Raw genomic sequence first — 26,442 nt, forward strand, 5'->3', positions numbered from 1 at the left:
TAAAGACGTACGAAGTGAAAAAATTTGACAAATAACTGTGTATTAAAAAGGAACAAGGATAATTCCAAGGAAGAACATGAGGTGCTGGTTTAGAAGACTGGATGGAAGTTAACACTGTTATAAAATAAGGTATGTGGATGAATGGGTATGGTTTGGGAATGAGCATATTTTGAGATATTCTGGTTTTAGATATCTGAACGTTTGAGGCTCAGCACAGAGAAACAGCCTGGATATAAAGATTTGAGGCTATTAAACTTCCTGAAACACACAAAAAATGGTATATACAGAATGAGAAGTGAGCAATATTTACAAGATAGGTAATGGAGGAATCTTGTTAGGGACACCGATTCTGAATGGTCAGAGAGGCAAACAAAGAATCAGGCCATTGCAAAGTCTCAGCGGCAGAAACCAATAGAATAGAACTATTTTCCACTAAGTTTAAGAGTGAAAAAAGAGAGAGAAGAATTGAGAAGCAGAAAGGGAAGGTACTATGAGAATTTTAAAGAGAGATCAGAATATTATCTGTGATTGAAAGGGTAAGAGAAAGGCTAAAAGAACTAACCAGCAGAACAAGATCCCACAGGAGGAGACAGACAATAGCATGGGTAGAAGAACTCAGTCAAGAAACTCTGACATGAATTATAGTAGATAAAACTGATCAATGAAGGTGGGTCTTAAAGGCACTGCTTGTAAACTAACTGACACATCAAATTTAACAAACAAACTCCAAGTCAGAGTATACAAACAGCATAGTTCATGCTTTTGTTTTCTTAAAGCAATTATAGAATCTCTAATTTTAGTCAATACAAGAAGACATTGATCAACACTGCATCAGCTGTTTTCCTCTCTGATCTATAAACCAAGTGAATATTATCAACCTATGGTCCTTTTAGAAGTAAGCTCTGAAGAAATTCCAAGGCCTTTAATTAAAAGAGTGTCAAGAAAAGTTAGAATGAAACCTTGGTTTCTTTCCACATACCAATTAACTTTATTGGATTTAAATTTTTAAATAGCAATACAGCCTTATTATCAAAACTCCAAACAATTCAGAAGTATAAATATTCACATTCTGTTATAGACCCAAATGTTAGCATCTTCTGATAATCATCAACCTTGTTAAAGTCAGGGGAAAGTACAGTGGAAAAAGTTATTCCATATTCAATTCTCTTTCAATCCTCTGATTACTTCAGGGAAAGGGTTTCAGTTTAGTGTGAATGTGCTAATCTAACACTTGATAATGCCTCTTTCTAACAAAGAGAGAACAGTACTCAATAGCAGAGTTTTCCAGTGGCAACACTATTTAGCTGGAATTTTAAAATATTAGTGTTTTCTATTTCTGGTGACACTGATTTTCTATTTAAGATAGTGACATAACATTTCCTTTCAAAATATATTAAAGTAAAAATGGTGAGATTATTTAAATATACCTATATGAATTTTCATATATTAAGCAATAATTACATGGGCACTATATGGGAAAAATGGTGACCACAGCAAACAAGTGATTAAAAACTGGGAATCGGCCGGGCGCGGTGGCTCACGCCTGTAATCCTAGCACTCTAGGAGGCCGAGGTGGGTGGATTGCTCAAGGTCAGGAGTTCAAAACCAGCCTGAAAAAGAGTGAGACTCCGTCTCTACTATAAATAGAAAGAAATTAATTGGCCAACTAATATCTATAGAAAAAATTAGCTGGGCATGCTGGCGTATGCCTGTAGTCCCAGCTACTCGGGAGGCTGAGGCAGGAGGATTGCTTGAGCCCAGGAGTTTGAGGTTGCTGTGAGCTAAGCTGATGCCACGGCACTCACTCTAGCCTGGGCAACAAAGCGAGACTCTGACTCAAAAAATAAATAAATAAATAAATAGATAGATAGATAGATAGATAGATAGATAAATAGATAAATTAAAAAAATAAAATAAAATAAAAACTGGGAATCTACATTAAATATGGATTTTGGATCATCAATATTTTAAAATGGACTATTTGCCAAAGAAGTCAAAATTATATAGACAAGAGAACAACAGAACCAATTAGCTTTTGGGTCATTTGCTTCTTCCCCATAAAGATGGAGCAAGATAGACAGCATAGCGATTTAGAAGGATTTAACAGTGCCACCTTTCAGGAAAATTAAAATTAAAGTCTGTCCCCAGGCCAATTTGTTTTTGTCCAGAATAATCACTTTATTTTTGTTACATGTGTTCTTGAACTTAAATACTGTTTGCATAACTATCATATTGTTGGCAGGCCAACTTCTTTATAAGTTTATACTCAGTTCTCTATTCTATTCTCTGGGCCAGACACCATCCTAAGTGCTTTTCCATGAATTACACATTGGAGTTTTACACTGTGAGGGGAGGCATTTTACTATCCTTGTTCTTTTATTTGGTTGGTTTTATGAGACAGGGTCTTGCTCTGTCACCCAGGCTGGAGTACAGTGGCATGATCATAGCTCACTGATGCCTCAAAAGCCTGGCTGCAAGCAATCCTCTCACCTTAGCCTCCCGAGTAGCTGTAACTACAGGTGCACACCACCACACCTGGCTAATTTTTAAATTTTCTTTGTAGAGACAGGATCTTGCTATGTTGTACAGGCAGGTCTCCAACTCCTGGGCTGAAGTGATCCTCCCACCTTGGTCTCCCAAAGTGCTGGGATTACAGGCATGAGCTTATGTTTCTAAATAAAATTTCCATGAAACCATTCCCATAATATTTCTTATTCTGAAGAGCTCAGTATTAAATAAGATAATAAAAATATTACCAGTCATTAAATTTGTTAGGTTGAATGTTATAGGAATTTGTCAACAGAATGATTATAACAGCTTTTCAGAGGCTGCAATCTTTGCCTTCAGAGATTGCAGACTGTACCAAATGCTTTTAACATGGCACAGTGAATAAAATAACAACACCCTTTAGACTGGCAGAATATGGGCTTTTTTTCACTTCTTTCTCAATGCTCCAAACAAATGGTGGTCTGTCTTCTGTCTTTGGCTTTCTTTTCTATTACAGGAATCTGGTGCTCTCAGTGTCCCCCACTGCCTGAAACTGTTACCCCTCCTCAGGTTCCTTCTTTTTTCCCTTCCGCCACCCTTATTTTTCCTGTTATTCCTTCCACCCCTTCATCTTTTCTTTCAACTAATCTTATTATTGCTTTCCTTCTATATGCTAACCAAACTCCTATATGCTAACCAAACTCCTAACATTCTATATTATACAATGTTAGAATCACCAGCTTTTTTCAACTGTGTTATTTCTGGCTGCTCCAGGAAATTTTTTTTTTCCTAAACATCAAAGGATCTTGTTTAGTTTTTATTGACTTCTAGGTCTGAAACTATCTGAAATTATCCTAGAAGCCTGTGTTTTCAGGAAGACAGGTTCCTAGATAAAGTTTCAACCATGGTGAGAAATTTCCTCACTTTCTGAGTCAACAATTCTTAAAAAAGCTATGGAGCACTTACTTTAATATGGGAATTCTATTTTGAGAATTTTATGATTCCCTCTGAGTTGGATGAATAGTTTCTGTTTTCTAAAAATATGGGTCAGAATTCACCTTTTTCTCTACTGATAGTACTACTTCATTTTATGCCTTATACATAATGTATGCTACAAGTATTAATGATCTTAAATAAGTAACAGTTATATCAATTTATATATTTCATTAGTCTGAAATGCTGGTTTTGGAAAAATAGAAAGTAACACGGAGTAACGGAAAATGTTATCAAGGCAAGAAACAGGAGACCTGAACTCTATCAGGTAATAAATGAATACAGCTTTGAGCAATTATAAAATCTAAAGGACCTCCCTGAGAGGTTCCATTTGTAAATCTAGGGAGGAAGGTGATTTAAAGTACTTTCTAGTTCTAAAGTTATATGATAACTAAATAGTAAAATCTGTAAAATAATAATAGCTGCTCCCTCATAGTTTTCACAAAGACACACATGTATACTATTAATGCAAATGATGATAAAGAGAAAATATTATACCATCCTCCCTATTCAAATGTTTACAGTATGAGATTCCATATAGAAGAAAAGGGCCTGGCACATTAAGGAAGGAAAAGATTGGTAAGATCCCATGAGCAGAGAAACAATCAAATATTCAGGCTCAAGTTAATCATAGCAAATCTGGGGTAAACCACTTCTGAGAAAGAATAGCTTATTTTTCCTGCTCCCTTGGTTTCTGATCTTTCCATTTAGGTATGCCTCCACCTAAAACATACGATCTGCCCTCACTGACAATTAGTAATTCACATGAGCAAACACGTTACTTTGTGAAAAGAAAACACTCACTAAAGCTAAGGAATGTTTTAGGCAGATAAAGCTCAGAGAAAGATCAAATTATCCAACATGTTAACACTAGTTATTTGTCAAAGTTGCCACATATACTCAGTAGAGAAATTTAAATTATTAATTAATCACTCCTGCTGCTGCTGCTGCTATAATTACTGCCACTAGTACCACCACTACTATCTTCAACCTTATATAGGGTTCCTAACTGATAGGAACTAGGCTAAGTGCTTCACATATATTAGCTCATTTAATTCTCATAACAGTCTTATTGAAATAGATAATTATTAATCTCATTGTTCATATGTGAAAACTGAGGTAGAGAACTCAAGGTCACACAGCAAGTGGCAGGGCCAGGACTCTATCACAGAGAGTCTAAGCTTACTACGATTATCTTATACCAGTTTCTCATAACAATAGCTAATACTTACTATGCCCCAGACACTGTTTTAAAACACTTAACACCTATCAAACTCATTTAATCCTGATAACAACCTATGAGGGAGGTCATTATTATTATTTTTATTTTACAGATGGGAAAAATAAGGCTCCAATTGTCACTTTTAAAGAAGGTTATTTGCATTTAAAATGAAGTTATTTTTATTTAGTAAAGAATACTTTTCTTTTCTTTTCTTTTTTTTTTTTTTTTTGAGACAGAGTCTCACTTTTGTTACCCTGGCTAGAGTGAGTGCCGTGCTGTCAGCCTAGCTCACAGCAACCTCAAACTCCTGGGCTCAAGCAATCCTCCTGCCTCAGCCTCCCAAGTAGCTAGGACTACAGGCATGCGCCACCATGCCCAGCTAATTTTTTGTATATATGTATTTTTTAGTTGGTCAATTAATTTCTTTCTATTTTTAGTAGAGACGGGGTCTCGCTCAGGATGGTTTCAAACTCCCAACCTCGAGCAATCCGCCCGCCTCGGCCTCCCAGAGTGCTAGGATTACAGGCGTGAGCCACCACGCCCAGCCAAGAATACATACATACATTCAGAAAGGACTGCCATTACTCCACTTACATGTTTTTGTTATCTTATTAATAAGTTGCCATAGTTTTTTTGCCTCCTTCCTCGCCATACGAACTAAAAATCTTTTCCCAGGTTATTGTTATTCTTATAACAATAAATTAACCTTCATTTTTAAGTAAATTTTGACCAATATTTGACTGACACATACTAAACAATAATGCTGGAGTGAGGAAAGGAATATGTAGATTCTGTATATCTCTCCCTTACTATTCTCCTCAAATTTATTTAATGCACAAAAGGATTATGGCAGATAAGAACACACTAGGTTCATGTTCTTGTCAGTGCACTACTGTTTGCTTATAAGGGACATGTTGCTAAGAGCAACACCTGTCACATTCCTAAAGAAAACAAAAACTAATACATTCAAGACAAAACTAGGTTATTCTTTGAGTCTATACTTACTAAGACATTAATAACCACTCATTCTAAGGCTAAACTAAGAATATAAAGACCAAAAAGTGTTTCAAAATAAAGACTGAAGCTTTACACACACACACACACACCCAACCTTTTCTTGTTTCTTTACTTACATTCATCATCATCTACAAGGTTCTTTGTCATTTGCCTTTTATACCAAAGTCCATGTTTCCCAATTATTACCACAGTGGCATAGGATTTTGAGTAACTTGGTTTTCATTTTTCTTTTTTTTTAAAGGAAACTCACAGTATTCTTAACTGCATTCATAAGTTACCTCTTGGTGAATGCTGAGAAAACATTCTCAGACTCATACCCATATTTATCCAGATGTTAGACTTCCGTGTCCAAGTAGCAAGCATGTGCCACTACACCTAGCTAATTTTTAAATTTTTGTACAGACAGGGTCTTATTTTGTTGTCCAGGATGATCTTAAACTCCTGATCTCAAGCGATGATCTCTCTCACCTTGTAGTCCTGGGATTACTGGTGTGAGCCACCATGCCTGGCCAATATAACAGCCCCACATTTAAAATAACCCATACACCCATTAACAACAGCATGTGAAAACACCACTAAACTCTGCAAAAGGTAAAAAGAACGAGGAAGAATGGTAAGGTAGAAGATGTAAAGAGTGTCTACCAATATTCTAATAATAAGCAGTGACAGAAAGGAATATAGAAAAAATATGAATTATTAGAATTCTTATTGGTGATCATTTGGCAAGTAACAATGAGTCAATATATCAACTCACTCTCCAAGAATGCAGACATTTGATTCCTGGCATTATTCTTTTCAGTTTTTAATTGTGAAAAAAAATTCTATGAAAAATTCTATTAAAAAAATGTTTTAAATAAGGTTCTAGAATATTCAATAATAAGAATTTCTTCTTTAACTTTTTATTTGGAACACTGGAAGATTACCTTTTAGAAATTCTAAGTTCTAATGTTAGTTCTGAAATTAACTTAGTTGTATAGGATATTTGTACTTCTTACCCAAGGATCTTCAACTTTTTGATGGAAAGGGTGAACTAACAAAGGACTGTAAATGATGTAGTTGAGAGAACACAAACTTTAAAGTCAGTCCTTAGGTTTGATCCTAAGTCTTCCACCTTGATCAAGATATTCAGGTTACTTTTTCTCTCAGCACCAGGTTCCTCATAGGTAAAATGGGTATAATATTACCTTCCTCAAAGGGATGCTGTGAGAATTAAATGAGAGGTGAGGTGCATGACATACACAGGCACCCCAAATATTATCTTCCTCCAGAGTTGTTGCAAGGGGAGAAATTTATGTGGAAGTGTAAGCACAGAGCCTAGTCCATAGCAAGTATCATATAAATATTAATTTCCTTTTCTTTCAAATATTTATCTAAGTTGGAGCATTTTATTACTGGCCAATCATCACACAAAGTCTAATGGATGCCTATGTGATTGTCATATAAAAAAACAAACAAACAAACAAACAAACAAAAAAAAACACAAAGTCTAATGGAGTTGCAAATCCCATGAAAAATATAAACAGGAATCTAACTCACATATTTGACATATTCTTTCCACTGTTGCCACCACTGCATGGAGATGATAAACCAATTGTGTCCTGGTTGCAGACCATACCTGCTCTCTCGTTCTAACCATCCTCTGCACATACAAAAGAAATTCAATACATCGAATGAAGTTGTGTGGAAACATATGACAACACCCACAAATTATCATCAGATGAAACAAACAGATGTTCTCAGGAGAGACTGCCACAATTTACATTAGTGAAATATTATTTTCATTGATAAGCTAATTAAGAGTCATGAAACACTATCAAGCATTATACTGATATTTTTAAAAACAGCTTTACTGAGGAATTGTTTACATAATATAAAATTTTCCTGTTTTAAATGTAAAACAACAATTTTGGTAAATTTACATGTGTGTGCAACCATCATCACAATCCAGTTTTGGAACACTTAGAACATTTCGGTTAGTGCAAAAAGATCATCACCTATGCCCATTTTTAGTCAATTCCTATTACTACCCTCAGCGATAGCAAACCACTAATCTATTTTCTATCTCTTATAGATTTGCCTTTTCTGAATTATTCATGTAAATGGGGTGATACAGCACATGGCTTTTTACATATGGCCTCTTTTATTTCATATAATGGTTCTGAGGTTAATCTATTTAGCAGATACCAGTTGTTTGTTCTTTATTCTTCAACAGTATTCTATTGTATGTATATACCACATTTTATCTATCCAACAGGTGAAGAACATTTGGAACTGGCAAACCAATATCCAAAGTGGCCACACCATTTAATATTCCCATCGGCAATGTAGGAGAGTTCTCGTTTCCTCACATTCCTGCCAATACTTTTTGTTGTCAGTGTTTTCCACCATTCTAGTGGGTATGAAGTGATGTGGCATTGTGATTTTTAAAAAAATATTTTTGAGGCAAAAATCATATAACATGAAATTAATGATTTTAATACATACAAGCATATAATTCAGTGGCATTGAGTACATTAAAAATGTTGTGCAACCACAACCTTTTATTAAGTTACAAAACATTTTCATATAACCCAATTAAACAGTCATCCATTAAGCAGTTATTCCCCATCCTCATTACCCATTTCTCCCCACCCTTGACAACTACCAATGTGCTTTCTGTATCTATCAATTTACCTATTCTAGATGTTTTATATAAATGGAATAATTTACTATGTGACCTTTTATGTCTGGCTTCTTTCCCTTAGCATATTTCTGAGGTTAATCCATGTTACAGCATATATTATTAAATGGTAAGTCATTCCATTTTATGGCAGAATAATATTCCATGGTGTATGCATACCATGTCTTATTTATCCATTCAACCACTGATAGATGTATAGACTATTTCCACCTTTGGATACTGTGAATAGTGGTACTATAAACATTGTGTTCAAGTATTTGTTTGAGTGACTGTTTTCAATTCTCTTGGGTATACACCTGGGTTATATGGTAACTCTATGTTGAGGAACTACCAAACTGTTTTACACAGTGGCTGCACCATCTTACTTTTCCACCAGTAATATATATGAGGGTTCCAATTTTTCCATATCCTCACCAAAACCTTCCGTTTTTAAAATTATAACAATCCTAATGGACAAGAAGTAGAATTCCATTGTGGTTTTAATTTGCATTTCACTACTGACTACGTTGAGCATCTCTGCATGTGCCTGATGATTATTTGAACATCTTTGGAGAAATGTATATTTGAGTCCATTTTTAGTTACCTATTTTTTAGTTGGGTTGTGTGTTTTTTGTTATATTCTTTATTTTATTTATTTATTTTGAGACAGAGTCTCACTCTGTTGCCCAGGCTAGAGTGCCATGGCATCAGTCTAGCTCACAGCAACCTCAAACTCCTGGGCTCGAGCAATCCTTCTGTCTCAGCCTCCCAAGTAGCTGGGACTATAGGCGTGTGCCACCATGCCCGGCTAATTTTTTTTTCTATATATTTTTAGTTGGCCAATTAATTTGTTTCTATTTATAGTAGAGACTGAGTCTTGCTCTTGCTCAGGCTGGTTTCAAACTCCTGACCTTGAGCGATCCTCCTAACTCGCCTCCCGGAGTACTAGGATTATAGGAGTGAGCCACGACGCCCGGCCCAAATTTTTTAAATTTTGATGAAATTTAACTTATTTTTTCTTTGGTTGCTCATGCTTTTATTGTCACATATAAGAATCCATTGCAAAATTCAAATAATTTTTGAAGGAATAGTTTTGTATTATTATATAATCTGCATTATTTTATAAGATCTGGAGTGGAAACAGAAGCAGGGAATAAAATAGTATTTCAGAATATTCCCATTTTGTAAAAATTTTACATGCATGATTGTAGGCATATATTTAAGTGGGTATGTAAATATTAAAAATGTCAACAGCAATTATCTGTAAATACAGAGATTATGAACATTTTTGCTTAGCACTATTTTCTAATTTTACTACAATAAACATGAAATTTCTTATACTAAAATTTCATGCTATCTTTTATCTTTCAAAAATTAAATTTACAATTCAGGGCAATTTTATTGTTAAATAGAATTTGACTTCTATATTAGTCCTGTCCCTTATCTAGGAAGGCACATTAATAAAAATATATCACTATGTATCCATTTTTGAGAAACAGAGTTTTACTGTGATGATTACATTAACACGGGACATGCTGTTGCGTAAGAACCAATATATTTTCGGTGTTTGAAATTTCAACTACATAATGAAAAATACCCAGACTGAAACTATACATTTACCTAATAATTTGTCCTTCTTCCTCTGGAGTAGCTGGTCTTAATCCCAGAACTATATGACACACCTAAGGGGGTAAAAAACAGTAAATCAAACTTTATTAACTACAAAATATTTCACATTCTCTGCATGAGGTCCACTTTCTAGATAGGAATTTGAATTAGCAGTTGCATTCAACTGATGACTGATTACCAATGATTCATCCGAGCAAATTTTAACTCTAATTGTGTCGTTTTTGTTTTTATTTTTATTTATTTTATTTTATTTTTTTGAGATAGAGTCTCACTCTGTCAGCCCAGGTAGAGTGCAGTGGCATCATCATGGCTCACTGCAACCTCAAACTCCTGGGCTCAAGTGATCCCCCTACCTTAGCCTCCTGAGTAGCTGGGACTACAAGTGAGCCACAACACCCGTCTAATTTTTCTACTTTTAGTAGAGATTTGAGGACGGGATTCACTCTTCCTCAAGATGGTCTCCTCCAACTGCTGAACTCAAGCAATCCTCCCACAGTGCTAGGACTTACAGGTGTGAGCCACCGCGCCACACCTATTTTTTTTAAACAAACCCTCCAATGGAGGCTAATTTTCAAATCTCTAAGTAGAGAATGGGAAAAAAGCGGGGGAAAGGAATAGGAACAGGGAAGGGAGAGTGGAAGGAAAAAAGAAAAAAAACCACGTACTTTTCATACTATTTCATTAATACTATTAATATTTTTTTTGTAGATAGGGTCTTGCTCTATTGCCTGAACTGGAGTGCAGTGTTGACATCATAGCTCACTGCAAACTCAAACTCCTGGGCCAAATGATGCTCCTGCCTCAGCCTCCTAAGTAGCTGGGACTACAGGAGCACCCCACTACACCAGGCAAATTATTTTCTTTATTATAGAGATGGGGTTTCACTCTTGCTCAGGCTGGTCTCAAACTCCTGACCTCAAGCAATCCTCCCACCTCAGACTCCCGAAGTGCTGAAATTACAGGAGTGAGACACCATGCCCAGTCCATTAATACTATATATTTTAATATAATGTTCTCATAAAAGTAAATTTTCATTGTTGTAAAGTATACAACAGGATGCAGGTTCCACAATTTATTTATCCAACTCTATTGACAGGTATCCAGGTTATTTTCTAGTTTTGGCTATAACAAAGACTGCTTATAAATTTATACTTATATGTGTTTTGGTGCTCAGATGTACACATTTCTGTAGAGTATATACATGGGGTATATGTGACTTGCTGGATCACAGGGTATACATATGTCTAACTTTCAGAAATATTGCCAAACAATTTCCAAAGTGGTTATACCAATTTATATTCCCACAAGCAATATGTTATCCTTAACAATATTTCATATCACTTAAAAACTAACCATCTGGTGGTTACTTTGAATAGTAGTATTCCAAGTATGATTTTGATATATATTTTCATGATAACTAAAGAGATTAGTTTCTTTACATACATGTAGTAGGTACCTGGATATTCCCTTTTTTTATAGTACCTGTTAAGGTTTTTGCACATTTTTATATTGGGATTCTGTATTTTTCTTACAGATTTTTATTCTTTATATGCCCTAAATACAAATCTTTTATTGCATATAGGAAGTGCAAATATTTTCTGTCACTTTGTGGCTTATCTTAATGGTATCTCTTTATAAATTTTATTGAAGTCCAAGTTAATCTTTTTCCTTATGGTACTTTATATGCCCTGTTTAAGAACTCTCTGCCACCCCAAAATCATTAAAATATGCTTCTACATTTTTATTAGAAGTTTTTTTTCCACCTTCACATTTAGGTCTGTATCCTACATGGAATTAATTTATGTGTGATATGAAGTAGGAATACTAACACATATTTTTCTCCATTTGACTATCAATTGACCCAGCACCTTTTAATTAAAAGATCATCCTTTCCCTTCTATACAGCACTGCTGTCTTTTATTATAAATCAAGTGACCACATATGTGTAGGTCTACTTAAGGACTCAAGAATGTTCCACTAATCTATTTGTCTAATTTCATGCAAATATCACATTGTCTTAATTACTGTTGTTTTATAAATCCTAATACCTGGTAATATAAAGCCCTCTCACTTTGTTCTTCAATATTATCTTGGCTATTCTTGGACCTTTGCACTCTATGTATTTAGAATCATCTTATAAGTTTCCAGAAACAACAATGACAATAATAATCCTTTTGGATATGATAGCACCAAACCTATAAATCAAGAGGAATTAACATCTTTACAATATAGAGTCTTTCAATCTATAAATATGGATTGATTATTCCCTCTGTATTGGTTTTCTATTTCTATTGCTGCTGTAACAAATTACCACAAAAATGACACAGTCTCTTTCTCTCTCTCTTTCCCCCTCAACCCCTCTCCTCAGTTCTTCACTTTTAAAGATGCATGTAGTTGCACTCGGACCACCTGAATAATCCAGGCTACTCTCCCCATCTCTGAATCCTTTTTTTGAGACAGAGTCTCATTCTGTTGTCCAGGCTAGAGTATCATGGCATCAGCCTACCTCAGAGCAACCTCAAACTCCTGGGCTCAAGTGATCCTCCTCCCTCAGCTTCCCAAGTAGCTGGGACTACAGGTGTATACCACCATGCCCGGCTAATTCTTTCTATTTTTAGTAGAGATGGGGTCTTGCTCTTGCTCAGGCTGGTCTCAAACTCTTGATTCAAGTGATCCTCCTGCCTCGGCCTCCCAGAGTGCTAGGATTACAGGCTTGAGCCACCACGCCCGCCCACATCTTTAAATTCTTAACCTGATACACCTGCAAAGTCCCCTTTGACATGTAAGATAACATATTCACAAGGTTCCAGGAATTAAGAGTACAGATATAGGGAGGAGGGCAGCATTATTCAGTTTACCATACTCTTTAGAATTTGATATTTTTAAACAATGTACAAAAGAGAAGACTCTGATTATGTTTAGCATATGTTTTAGCAAAAAAAAAAAAAGGGTGGAAATAAAGATAGTACCTCACTATATCAGGTGTGTTCAAACCAGGTGAAGAAAAAAAAGATATTACCTCAAGAATGATTTTCATAATAATTCTATTGACACTGATATACACTAGGTTTTAAATACTCCAGACACTCAGCCAAGTGTAAGATCTTGGCAAATACAATAAGAGTATAACTTAATATTTTATCACTAAATTTACCAGCTAACTCTATCAATTTTAAGATATAGATAGAAAATAAAACAATTTAGCATAACTGCCTGCATATTCATATATTAATTGAAAATATAATTTTGGAAGCATATTTGAATATGTAATAAAGCAAGTATAGTAAAATGTAATGATAAAATTTAGGTGGTAGGTAGATTATAGTATTCACTGAAAAAATCTTTCAGCTTTTCATAACAAAATGTTGGAAACACACACATAAGCAAATCTCAAGTATATATTTATGTATAAGTTAGCATCATAGAAAAATAGTGCCACTCCAAACCCCTGATAAGAATGACAGAATAGGGCCGGGCGCGGTGGCTCACGCCTGTAATCCTAGCTCTCTGGGAGGCCGAGGCGGGCGGATTGCTCGAGGTCAGGAGTTCGAAACCAGCCTGAGCAAGAGTGAGACCCCGTCTCTACTATAAATAGAAAGAAATTAATTGGCCAAATAATATATATAGAAAAAGTTAGCCGGGCATGGTGGCGCATGCCTGTAGTCCCAGCCACTTGGGAGGCTGAGGCAGAAGGATCGCTTGAGCCCAGGAGTTTGAGGTTGCTGTGAGCTAGGCTGATGCCATGGCACTCATTCTAGCCTGGGCAACAAAGCGAGACTCTGTCTCAAAAAAAAAAAAAAAAAAAAAGAATGACAGAATAGGAAAGGCAATACCAAAAGTCAAATGCTATAGTATGTGAGAACTACAAGATGACTCAGACACAAACTTAAGTGATCAAAATGTTCATATACTGAATATGAGATAAAGCAGTTTTAAAAGTAACAATAGTGAAAGCGCTTACAGAGCCTACTACTGAAGATACTATTTTAAAGGTGATGAAAACAGTTGACCAATTTTCATGTTACCAAGCAAGTCAGTTTTGTTTATAGTGATGATCTGTATTATTTTCATATATATTTTATAAAGCTATTAACTTGAATCCCTGCTGAAAATAACTGATAGTAAGACAATTGATTTAAATGGATATTACAGGCTTATCACATTATATATATTTTAAATAAATAAAAATGAGTCATTAGCTTTAAGGAAGAGACCAATTTTCATTTATTCCAACATAACTGTGTCACAGACAAGTTATTCTTTATTTTACAATGGAAGATCATGAATGGCTTGGTATGATATAAACTATATACCAATGGTTTGGCATGATATACTTCTGCCTCAAGGGTTAATTATATGATATATAATATATACATACCAAACCATTCTAACCTTCACAGGGGTACTTCTACAAGGAAAGGAAAATAAAATAAGAAACTAAAATAATCACTATTATTCTATTAAATTAATTTAAATACTTATGAAGAACCATGAAAAATGGTAAAATGTAAATATCTTTAAAACTCAGAGCAAGAGAACTAGTTTAACTAGGAAAATATTTCAAATCTGGCAAGCTCTATGACTTACTGTTCACTCCTATTAGCCTTTCTTCCTCCTTAATCTTTCTCAGAGCTTCTAAAGAATAAAATTCAAGAAACAGCCTTACAGCTAAGATGATCTCCTAACTGGAGAGACTTACTTTGAAAAATTTACAGTTACCTCCTTATGATCCATCTTTCTAGTCACACTGCCTTATTTATAGGAAGGGCCTTACAGTGAAGAAAAATAGCAAGTTATGATGAATTTTGCTATTTAAATTATTGTTTATGTCTACATTCTATTCTATAATGAGTATGAGATAAACAAACATAATCACCTACATTCTACTTTCCTATATCCCAGGGTCACGATTTTGAGAAGCTTCACCAGGCACTCATGCTCTGTCTTACCATCCTTTGGGGGTATATAGGATGATGTAGTTCTTTTTATAACATATTATTTTGTAGGTTAGACAGAACAACTCTAGCTATTATATGATGAAAAGGAAGCAAAACTACTGGTACTACCACCCTCTATACCTGTCATTTACCTTAAACATACCTGGAAAAGGAGATTCAAAAATTCATTGGCAAGGACATTTTTCACACTCCAGATCTGATAGTCTTCCAGAGTAAGATGACCCATCTGAAATAGAGTAAAAAAATCTCATGTTAAGAACATACTTGTATTTTACAGCATTTCAATAAATCTGGTTTATTAAGCTTATATTAGTTGTTTTCTGAAAGCAATAATTTACGGTAGCAGCTATATACAAGTGGCTGTTCACCTGAAAGGCTAGCTAGTATAAATTTAAAAGTGGCAAAATTTATATTAAATACAAATGCCATTTGTAATTCTCTTCAAGCACTCAATGATAATAAGGCAGCTTATCACTGATAATCTTTCTCCAATAACACCTGGAAAATCACACAGTATTTTGCTTTAAGGGACAGAAAATCACAAAAGGCCCTGGGTAGGCAAAATGGCACATTTACTAATTTTGAAACCAAAAAGCAGACTCTCTGGATTATGCTTTTTCATTTTAACTATCTCCTAAGACATCTGGCAATACTAACAGCCTTCTTTAAATTTAAAGAAATTTAAAACAAATTTATATCAAGAATGAATATCTATATTTCCTCAAAATAAAACATTACTTTTATAAATTGAGTGAAACAACATTTTTGTCATGTCAATGTATATCAAAAATTACATACAGAGGCAAATATATGTATATTTTCTTGTAAGGTGAAAATATAACCAAATGTTTGTTACTTCATGTGTTCAATAATTACCTAACAATCCTAGATGAACAATGTTTTTAGCTTTTATTATTTAATGATATTTCTATATTCTCTTTACATATCATATGATATGTAAGATTTTAAATCACCATGATTATAATTATCAGCTTTCTTGATACAATTTCTATTTAAGTATGTTAATACTAATCTAAATGTTGGCTAAAATTAGAAAAGCAGTATCTTCCTCTTTGCTTTCCTAACTCCTCTACAATGCAGAAGGTAAACAAGTATAAGATCATTCCTGTATGTTTGCCCAAATGCATTTAATAAGGAAATTTTATATAAAGGTAATCTGACTCTATATAGTTTAACTAGGGTATAAAGATATAAATATTTAGTGAATTTCACGAACACAGTAAGAAATACTACCTATTTTCTTAATCAATTTTAGACAACTAAAACAATAAAGATATTCTAGCAATATTATTTACCCTCACTTTCTTTTATGCCTCAAATGTGTTACAGGCAATTTTCAATATTAACAAGAACAATATATTCACATTGTTTTGAAAATAGAAAAAAAATTGACTTGCAGAATCGTTGAAGTATACACTTCAACTGTCTTATAACCAAACAACAGATATGTGAAGGATTTAACAGTTAAGAAAATCTTCCAAATCCAGGTAGAGAAATAAGCTAAATGGAAAGGAAGAAAAAGGAAAATTCCCCATTTTTGTTTTTTCAAACAAGTTCATGTTCTAGAAGTAGAAAGCAGGGAGAGGAGGGTAAGCAAATTACCAGATTATGACTAACACTGAATCACATAATCTTTCTTATCATAATCACTTTTTTAAATTGTCCTGTTTACCTGTAACAACGATGAAATTGTCTGAAGAGGCTCTGCGGCGCCCCCCCCCCCCAAATACAGTACAGCAAGTTGTTTTGTTTAAGGTTGTTTTGATATAATATTGATGAGAAAAACAAACTGATTCCCAGCCGGGACTGCTGTCTGTGTGAAGTCTGCACATTCTCCCCATGTTTTTGTGTGGGTTTTCTCCACATACTCTGGTTTCCTCCCACATCCCAAAGATACACATGTTAGGTTAATTCAAGTGTCTAAATCAACCCAGTACAGTGCAAGATCTGCTTCTACACAGAGGAGCATCAACAGCAGCACCATGGCAACAGAAGAACCTTCTGGGATTTGCCAATCTCCCAAAGCAAGTATACAGAAAATCAGTGAAAAGATGGCTTGAATTCACATTTATGCTAGTATATGGATCTGGATTGGGAAAAACAACATTAATCAACTCATTATTCCTCACAGATTTGTATTCTTTAGAGTATCTGGGTCCTTCCCATAGAATAAAAAACGGTGCAGGTAGAACCATTCAAAATTTAATCAAAGAAGGTGGTGTTCACATGTTGCTCATAATAGTAGATACCGCAAGATTTGGCAGCCTGTCATCACCTACATTGATAGTAAATTTGAACACTACGTAAATGCAGAATCTTGAGTGAACAGATGTCAGGTGCCTGATAACGGGGTGCACTGTTATTTATGTTGCATTGCTCCTTTCGAGATATGGACTTCAAGCATTGGATACTGAGTTTATGAAGTGCTTGCATGAAAAAATGAGGATCATCGCATTTATTACCAAAGCAGACTGTTCACACCCAGAGAATGTTAATAGTTTATAAAACAGATAACGAGGCCGGGCGCTGTGGCTCACGCCTGTAATCCTAGCTCTTGGGAGGCCGAGGCGGGCGGATTGCTCAAGGTCAGGAGTTCAAAACCAGCCTGAGCAAGAGCGAGACCCCGTCTCTACTATAAATAGAAAGAAATTAATTGGCCAACTGATATATATAAAAAAAATTAGCCGGGCATGGTGGCGCATGCCTGTAGTCCCAGCTACTCGGGAGGCTGAGGCAGGAGGATCGCTTGAGCCCAGGAGTTTGAGGTTGCTGTGAGCTAGGCTGACGCCACGGCACTCACTCTAGCCTGGACAACAAAGTGAGACTCTGTCTCAAAAAAAAAACAAACAGATAACGAAAGAAATGCAAGAACATAAACTTAAATGATGCGAATTTCCAGAAACAAACGATGAAGAAGAAAATAAGCTTGTTAAAAAGATGAATCCATTCTGGGCAAAACAGACCCTGTCTCTACAAAAAATTAAACAAAATAGCCAGGTGTGGTGGCACACACCTCTAGTACCAGGCTGAAGCAGGAGGATCGCTTGAGCCCAGGAGTTGGATGTTACAGTGAGCTATACCCACTGCACTTTAGCCTGGGGTGACACAGAGAGACCCTATCTTAAAAAAAAGAAAAATAAGAAAAAACACTATTTACCTCTTGCTGTGGTAGGTATTAACAGTAACACTATCAGTGAAGATAATGGCAAAAGGTCAGAGGAAGGCAGTATCCCAGGGTGCTGCTGAAGTTGAAAATGGTGAACACTATGTGACTTCACAGTTCTGAGAAATATGTTGGCAAGAACACACATGCAAAACTTGCAGAATGTTACGAATAATATATACCATGAGAACTACAGAAGCAGAAAACTGACAGCTGTGACTTATAATGGAGTTGATAACAATAAGAATAAAGGGTAGCTTACTAAGAGCCCTCCCGCACAAATACACGAAAGAAGGGAGCAGGTAGCTAAGTTAAAGAAGATGGAGATCAAGTTGGAACAGGTGTCTGAGATGAAGGTCAATAAAAAAGTTCAAAAACTGAAGGACTCCGGAACTGAGCTCCACTGGCACCATGAGCAACCAAAAAAGAGTTTGGAACCAAAGCACAAAGAATTAGAGAAAAAAAATCACCAGTTTGAGGATAATAAAGCAAACTGGGAAGCTTAACGATCTATTTTAAAATAACAGAACTCTTCAAGAACCTTGGGAAAGAACAAGAAAAGAGAAGGTCTTTTAAACTCTACTGATCGCCAGTTACATATTAACTGCCAATATACCAGCTTTGACATCAGTTTTTGTTGGATCCATTTGACCAATCTGCACCAGTTTTATCCATAATCATGGGTTTAACAGCCTGATAAAAATTAATTTTTTGTTATTGTTTTTGATTTAGATTAAGATGCCTTGACTTGTCTAGGGTGTTGTGTACTTAGAAAGTAACAGCTTTAAGTACCTTGCCTACATTTCCCTTTCCTTTATTTTAATTAAACAGGTATCTTCAATTTAATGCAAGAGAACAGTTTACTGTTATACAATCAAGGTCTGGAATTTGATTGCTCATGGGATATTCCAAAATAAAAGGACTCTGGAAGGTTTTCACTGAGGAAAAACTGCCAAAATACGATGCAAACTGTGCTTCTCTGTGATTAAAATACAAAGGTTCCATTCAATGCAGCATATGCACTAATATAATTTAGTCTGACCCTAATTCTTGACACTTCCATTGTTTAAAAATGCACACAGGGGAAAAAAAACCCTGTACGTTTACAGTGCACCTAGAGTGCTTTTTTTTTTTTTTTTTTGAGACAGAGTCTCGCTTTCTTGCCTAGGCTAGAATGAGTGCCGTGGTGTCAGCCTAGCTCACAGCAACCTCAAACTCCTGGGCTCAAGCAATCCTCCTGCCTCAGCCTCCCGAGTAGCTGGGACTACAGGCACGAGCCACCATGCCCGGCTGATTTTTATATTATATATATTAGTTGGCCAATTAATTTCTTTCTATTTTTTATGGTAGAGATGGGGACTCGCTCAGGCTGGTTTCGAACTCCTGACCTGGAGCAATCCGCCCGCCTCAGCCTCCCAGAGTGCTAGGATTACAGGCGTGAGCCACCGCGCCCGGCCTTAGAGTGCTTTTTTATAACAACTTTTTTTATTGTTTTTGTTTTGGATCCTTTAAATATATATTATTCCCATTTATTTGTGCCCCCTGTAGTCAGAATCTCATTATTGCTTCATTTTTGTATCAACATTTAATTTAGATATTTCACATATATTGGCCCTGCTTAAATAGAATATATTAATAGCATCTTTTATATGATATATAGGAACCAATAAGAAAATTTCCTTTAATTCCTTTTAATACTTTATGGTAAGAAGGAGGGGAAAATGCATTTTTAGATCATTTCCAGGCAAAACTGTGAAGCTAACAACTAACCTCTTTTTATCTATATGCAGTCTCTTCATTTTACTAGAAACAGAAATCATGGCCTCTTAAAGAGAAGTCACCATTCTGCATTTAGCTGTATTCATACATTATGTTTATGTATTTTTTTGTTTGTACTGTAAAAAATTCACATAATTAACAATGTTGTGATATAAAAAAAATAAAAAATGAAAAAGTAAAAATTGTCCCTTGGCCAGGCGCAGTGGCTCGCACCTGTAATCCTAGCACTCTGGGAGGCTGAGACGGGAGGATTGCTCAAGGTCAGGAGTTCGAAATCAGCCTGAGCAAGAGTAGTGAGACCCCGTCTCTACTAAAAATAGAAAGAAATTAATTGGCCAACTAAAAATATATAGAAAAAATTAGCCAGGCATGGTGGTGCATGCCTGTAGTCCCAGCTACTCGGGAGGCTGAGGCAGAGGATCGCTTGAGCCCAGGAATTTGAGGTTGCTGTGAGCTAGGCTGACGCCAAGGCACTTTACCCTGGACAAAGAGTGAGACATTGTCTCAAAAATAAAATAAAATAAAATGTCTCAGTATTAGTGAGTGTGTGTGCATGCATTCCGCAATTGGATGGCATCCTATCTAGGGTTGGTTCCTGCCTTGTGCCCTGAGCTGCAAGGATAGGCTCTGGCCACCTGTGACCTTGAATCTGAATAAGCAGGTTGGAAAATGAATGAATACAAATAAATGTAAAATAAAAACTCATAAAGTATACAACAATCATACAAATTCATGACAATTTAAATGATGTGGTGAGAAAGCACTTAGCAAGCCTGGTATATTTGTTATTGTTTTTGAACTGTGTGGTAGTAGGAGTGCTCCTTACAATTCTCAGCTTGCAAACATTTATTCCTTGATTTACATCACCACCACTATGTCCGCTGCCATCACTCACTGATTCACCAAAAATTGGGCAGATAATCATCTTACTTGTTTTTATTAATTTTGCTTAAATGTATGTATAACTCACATTTATTTCAATGTTTAATATTAAAAGTGTTTTGGGTCTTTATTTTTCTTTTATTTTAGACTCATGACAGGCACAGAATGTTTTGGGTCTTTATTTAGAAGTTTGGGGACCAGAAATATGCCATAGGAATATTGTTTATATCAATTAGCCTATGGTAAAATTGGTTTCCAAGAACCTATTGACAACATTAAGTGAGGACTTATTGTACAAGAAGTTAAAAACACCTGGATCTGTAATAGAGTATGCCCAAAAGGATCTTTGACTTAGAAGCCTGTTGCTCATACTACAATTCTATCAGAACTATCAATTACTTCCATAACCATACACCATTTGTATTCCTCTAGCCTTTGAAAATGACTTTTTTACTATAACAATATAGTTTTGAAATAGACAGGAATAAATCATAGCATACTCATGATAGAATACTATGCAGAGGTTGAAAAGAGTAAGATTAAACCCTATATAAAGTTTTATAGTTAACATATGAAAGATGCTTAATAAACATTTGTGAAATTTAGGAAAAAAACAAAAAAATTCCTGCAGAATAGCTTATACAGTATTATTATTATTCAATTTTTAAAATATAAAACACACACAATACATATAAATTTATCCTATGCTTGATAGTAGTCAGAATAGTATATGTTCTCCTCCACTATCTATTGAGAATAACCAGAATTTAATTCTTAAAAAAAAAAACAAAACCCAAAGATCTGCAAGCTCTGCCACATCATATACCTCAGTCATAGGTGGCAAAGAGAAACGTGTTATATAACTTAATGAACCTTCTGATAAATTTCAATTCATTATGGAGTTTTACAATGAACAATCAAGGCCTAAAATTCTAGGACAGAAAAATGAAGAATGCCAAGAGAGGGAGAAGTTATGCTGAACAGAAGCTACATTTCAAAATGCTACTTTTTACCTTTTAAGTAATAATTTAATTGTAAATGGTTCTACAATGATGACAAAATTAACAGATAGTATAAATTCACTTTAATTTTACAGCAATTAACACTGAGGATAGGGAAACTATAGTAAAATATGAAAATGTAATATTTCTATTTATTTTGCTTTGTTGCTTGAAAATCCAAGCTATTAATATTTAAATATAAAATAAATGCAGTTTTAAAAGTACAAATATAATTTGTGTATAATAATTTACATAGTATAAGGACTTTCTATAACAATAGAGAACAAAATATAAAATGCTTAAGATGGTAAAAAATATGATTTTTAAGATAACCTGATTCTTTTTTTTTTTTTTTTTTTTTTTTGAGACAGAGTCTCACTTTGTTGCCCAGGCTAGAGTGAGTGCCGTGGCGTCAGCCTGGCTCACAGCAACCTCAATCTCCGGGGCTCAGCGATCCTACTGCCTCAGCCTCCCAAGTAGCTGGGACTACAGGCATGCGCCACCATGCCCGGCTAATTTTTTGTATATATATTTTTAGTTGGTCAATTAATTTATTTCTATTTTTTGGTAGAGACGGGGTCTCGCTCAGGCTGGTTTCGAACTCCTGACCTTGAGCAATCCGCCCGCTTCGGCCTCCCAAAGTGCTAGGATTACAGGCGTGAGCCACCACGCCCGGCCGATAACCTGATTCTTTATGTAATCAAACTAGTAATCATAAATATTCAATAAATAAATTTCACGGTGAAAGTACACAGACATCAAAGGTATGTTAATATTATCCAAAAGGAAAGAAAAATGATGAAAAAAATAATAGATATTACTACACAAATTTGTTATATGGACAATGATGGTCAAAAGCCTATTTGTTATATGAACATTTGAGCAATAATTAATACTCACTATAAAATATATAGCATTATGCTTAAAAACTAGAATTGTAAATAGATTTTATTTTCTCTCAATTTAACGGATGTTTTACTGATTACACTTTGGACTAGTGCTAAGCAAAGTATAACTGAGTTTTTCCTCGAGCAAATTCATTGACTATATGACTTATTTGTAAATATCCTCAATTTAAAGGTGGCCTTGACTTTCAAAATGGTGTCAACCGATCATGTTGCTCTGCTCTACTTAAATCTTTCAAAGTTTCTCCATAGTTTGGTACAATTCAACTTTGTACTCAAGGCGTCTACATGATGTGGCCCCAATCTAGATTTACAGCCTCTAAATATGAACCTATTGTGCTAGCTACATCAAAATATTTGCAGTTCCAAGACCACACAGGTTGTTTTACACAATAATGTCTTCTATCCTACCACTTGTTGTTCCCTCTTTTAGAAATCGCCTTATAACCTTCTACTTCTGTTAATCACAATTAATTAATTATTCAAGTGTCACATCCTAGCAGAAACCTTGATTCTCACAGTTCGATTTTTTTTTTTTTGAGACAGAATCTCACTGTCTTGCCTGGGCTAGAGTGCCGTGGCATCAGCCTAGCTCACCGCAACCTCAAACTCCAGGGCTCAAGCCATCCTACTGCCTCAGCCTCTCAAGTAGCTGGGACTACAGGCATGTGCCACCATGCCTGGCTAATTTTTTCTATATATTTTTAGTTGTCCAGCTAATTTCTTTCTATTTTTTTAGTAGAGATGGGGTCTCACTCTTGCTCAGGCTGGTCTCAACTCCTGAGCTCAAACAATCCACCCACCCGCCTCAGCCTCCCAGTGCTAGGATTACAGGCATGAGCCATCAAGTCTGGCCCCAGCCTACCTTCTAACATAGCACTGATCAGACTTAATAATATAACTCTTATTTATCTTTACCTCGAGAATGCAAACATCCCAAAGGCAACACTTAGATTTTGATACACTGGAGTCTCAGTAAAAATCCTCCCCCCCACCAGACAGGGTCTTGCTCTGTCACCCAAGCTAGAGTAGAGTGGTGTCATCATAGCTTATTATAACCTCAAGCCCTGAGCTCAAGTGTTCTTCCCACTTCAGCCTCCCAACTAGCTGGGACTACAGGCATGCTCCACCATGTCAGGCTAATTTTTCCATTTTTTTGTAGAGATAGAATTCTTGCTCTTGCTCAGGCTGGTCTCAAACTCCTGGCCTTAAGCAATGCTCCTGCTTCAGCCTACAGGCGTGCTAGGATTACAGGCATGAGCCACCTTGCCCAGCCTTAGTAAGTATTTTTTAAATCAACAAATAAATTAGATAAGATGGAGAAGAGTTAGTAATCAGAAAAAGAATGGGTAATATTGGTACACTGTAGTCACCAGTGAATATGGTTCGTAGGTTTGGTTGAAAAATCCAAGTTCTATCTTAAACTGTTACTGTTTCATTATCATGGTTATATTATAGGAAAACAAGGAGCTAAATGACCTTGTTTAATGTTCACAATAGAGCCAAAAGTACCATGTTTCCCGGAAAATAAGACCTACCCATAAAATAAGCCCTAGCAGGATTTCGAAGCATTTGCGTAATATAAGCCCTACCCCAAAAATAAGACCTAGTGATAGGCGTGGCTACGCAGCATATCTACACAACCCATGCATTTCATCGCGGAGCGAGCAGCCCTTCTCATCTGCCCCATCGTGACAGCTACTATCCCAGAAGTGACCGGAAAGGTGTGGGCAGCCCCACCAACAAGGACGGCTTCCCCTGCCAGGTCCCGGACATCCTGTGCATGCTGCAAGCTGAGGCTTTGAAGGGAAAATACCACATCCCCTGAAAATAAGCCCTAGGGTGTCTTCTTGAGGAAAAATAAATATAAGATCCTGTCTTATTTTGGGGGAAACATAGTAACAACTCCATCTTATATGAAAGTATCTATATAATTATAAAAGTCAGAAAAAAGTCATTAGAAATTATATTTCTACATAAGAAATTTTCCAACAGAAACTTTTCCAAGTTTCTGTTCTTATACATAGAAATAGAAGTAGATACCTTAGTTTTTGGCAGAGAGAGGTGAAAGAAGGGGGAAGACTGTGTGAATTGCCAAATAAATCTCGAGCCCTGAAAAAGTCATTTCTATTATTTGTTTCTATTGAGAATCGTTAACAGGAATATGATGGTTTCTTCTGGAATCATGATTAAAGAAAGAAAAAAACCCTGATGCTATTTATTTTTTTTCTAAACATCTAATTAATAACACCATTGTGGTCCAGATCCTACCAACCTGCTACTTGGTACATGTCAATGTTTGAGTAGAAAGACTCAAAGACTCAAATGTGCCTCACATAGGTGAATTATTTTCAATTTCACAGGGACACAGAAACATCAAAGTAATGCAAGCTATAACAGTAAACCTATTGTGATATCATTACTAACAAATGTCACCAAACTAAATAATACAAGGATTTATTCTTTATAAAGCAAGTTTATTCTTGCTTTTACATGCTTATGTGGATTGCTACTAAAAGGACTCAGGAACGAAACTTATCACAACTATTTTTTAAAAGTTTTTTTAAAGAATATATGCACCACCCAGATTAAACTTAAAAAAACTTCCATTATCTCCGATATCCTTACAGCCTTCTCAGTTAATTTACCCATCCCTGAAATTACTTCTATCACTATTTGTTAGTTTTGCTTCTGTTCTTGAACTTCATACAGTCTGTATTCTTTTTTGTTCAGCTTCTTTTGCTCAATATAAGGTTAGCTTTACCATAACTTATTAAAATAGAAGAAATAAAGATCATAAACTATAGATATCAAGGGTTGTGTCAATCTAATTCTTATAAAATGCCTAGTACAGGCTTATAATAAATATTTTCATATACTGAATTATACTTCACAGAGTTGTTTAAAAGTGATGTGGGCTATCTTTAGCAATAACCTGGAGGTATTTTTATCTGGAGCCACAGGTCTAGATAAATACTTGGTAGGGATGATGCAGAAGAGAATCAAGTATGTATAACAAGCTATATATCCCAAATCAGAATACATGATATTTTATACAGCCAAATCAGAGTACATGATATTTTAGAAAAAGATAAATTAGTCCTAGAGCTTGACTCACCTTTGTGGTATCATGTGCATTCAATATGCCTTCTACAATGTCAGAGAGATCCATATGTAATTCCTTTAAAAACAGCAATCCAAAGGAATAATTAGAAAAGAGTGGATACAATTTTTATTTTATTATTCAGTGGCTAACGTTTACTGTGTTGGTCAAATATTTTTTAATTACCATAAATAGATTCTCATATTCATTTTAAAAATTAAGATAATTTTGTTTCATTCTTTCTTTTCATAAATTCAATTTAAGTTTTTTTAAAGCCACACTCTCTTCCCAATTTTGCATCTTTAGTTATAAATACTGAGTAGTATACTATAGCAACTAAAAGCAATAACAAATTCTTTTCTTCTTTTTTGTTTTAATTATTCATTCCATTTTCCTGTTGGAAGTATATACACAAGAAAACATACACAATAAGAACTTACAGGGATATCATCAGTACGGTTGTCCTTCCAGACCTCTAGAAGTGCAACCACCATGTCTCTCAGTTCAACCCTGGAAAGAACTCCATCACGGTCAACATCAAACACCTTGAAGCAAACTAAAGAAAAGAAACACTTATGGAGGAAAAATTATTTTTATATTCTGAAGCATAATACATTTTACTA

General features: G+C 35.3%; 1 protein-coding gene and 2 pseudogenes across 2 annotated transcripts in view; 2 read left to right on the forward strand and 1 right to left on the reverse strand.

Annotated features, from left to right (window-relative positions):
- The window catches only part of USP32 (ubiquitin specific peptidase 32), a 205,514-nt gene that overhangs the window by 44,809 nt on the left and 134,263 nt on the right, over positions 1-26,442 (reverse strand). For both annotated transcript variants that reach the window (XM_012777151.3, XM_012777062.3), the window contains exons 8-12: positions 26,260-26,375; positions 25,835-25,897; positions 15,108-15,191; positions 9,999-10,060; positions 7,256-7,358 (exon numbers count right to left, since the gene is read on the reverse strand). In XM_012777151.3, the coding sequence (XP_012632605.2) occupies positions 7,256-7,358; positions 9,999-10,060; positions 15,108-15,191; positions 25,835-25,897; positions 26,260-26,375 (428 nt within the window). The remainder of the gene's footprint in view (positions 1-7,255; positions 7,359-9,998; positions 10,061-15,107; positions 15,192-25,834; positions 25,898-26,259; positions 26,376-26,442) is intronic.
- LOC142861019 (septin-7 pseudogene) lies at positions 16,670-17,491 on the forward strand (annotated as a pseudogene).
- Positions 17,924-18,826, forward strand: LOC105878091 (septin-7 pseudogene; annotated as a pseudogene).

This window comes from Microcebus murinus, chromosome 18, assembly GCF_040939455.1.
Source record: "Microcebus murinus isolate Inina chromosome 18, M.murinus_Inina_mat1.0, whole genome shotgun sequence".
NCBI lineage: Eukaryota > Metazoa > Chordata > Mammalia > Primates > Cheirogaleidae > Microcebus > Microcebus murinus.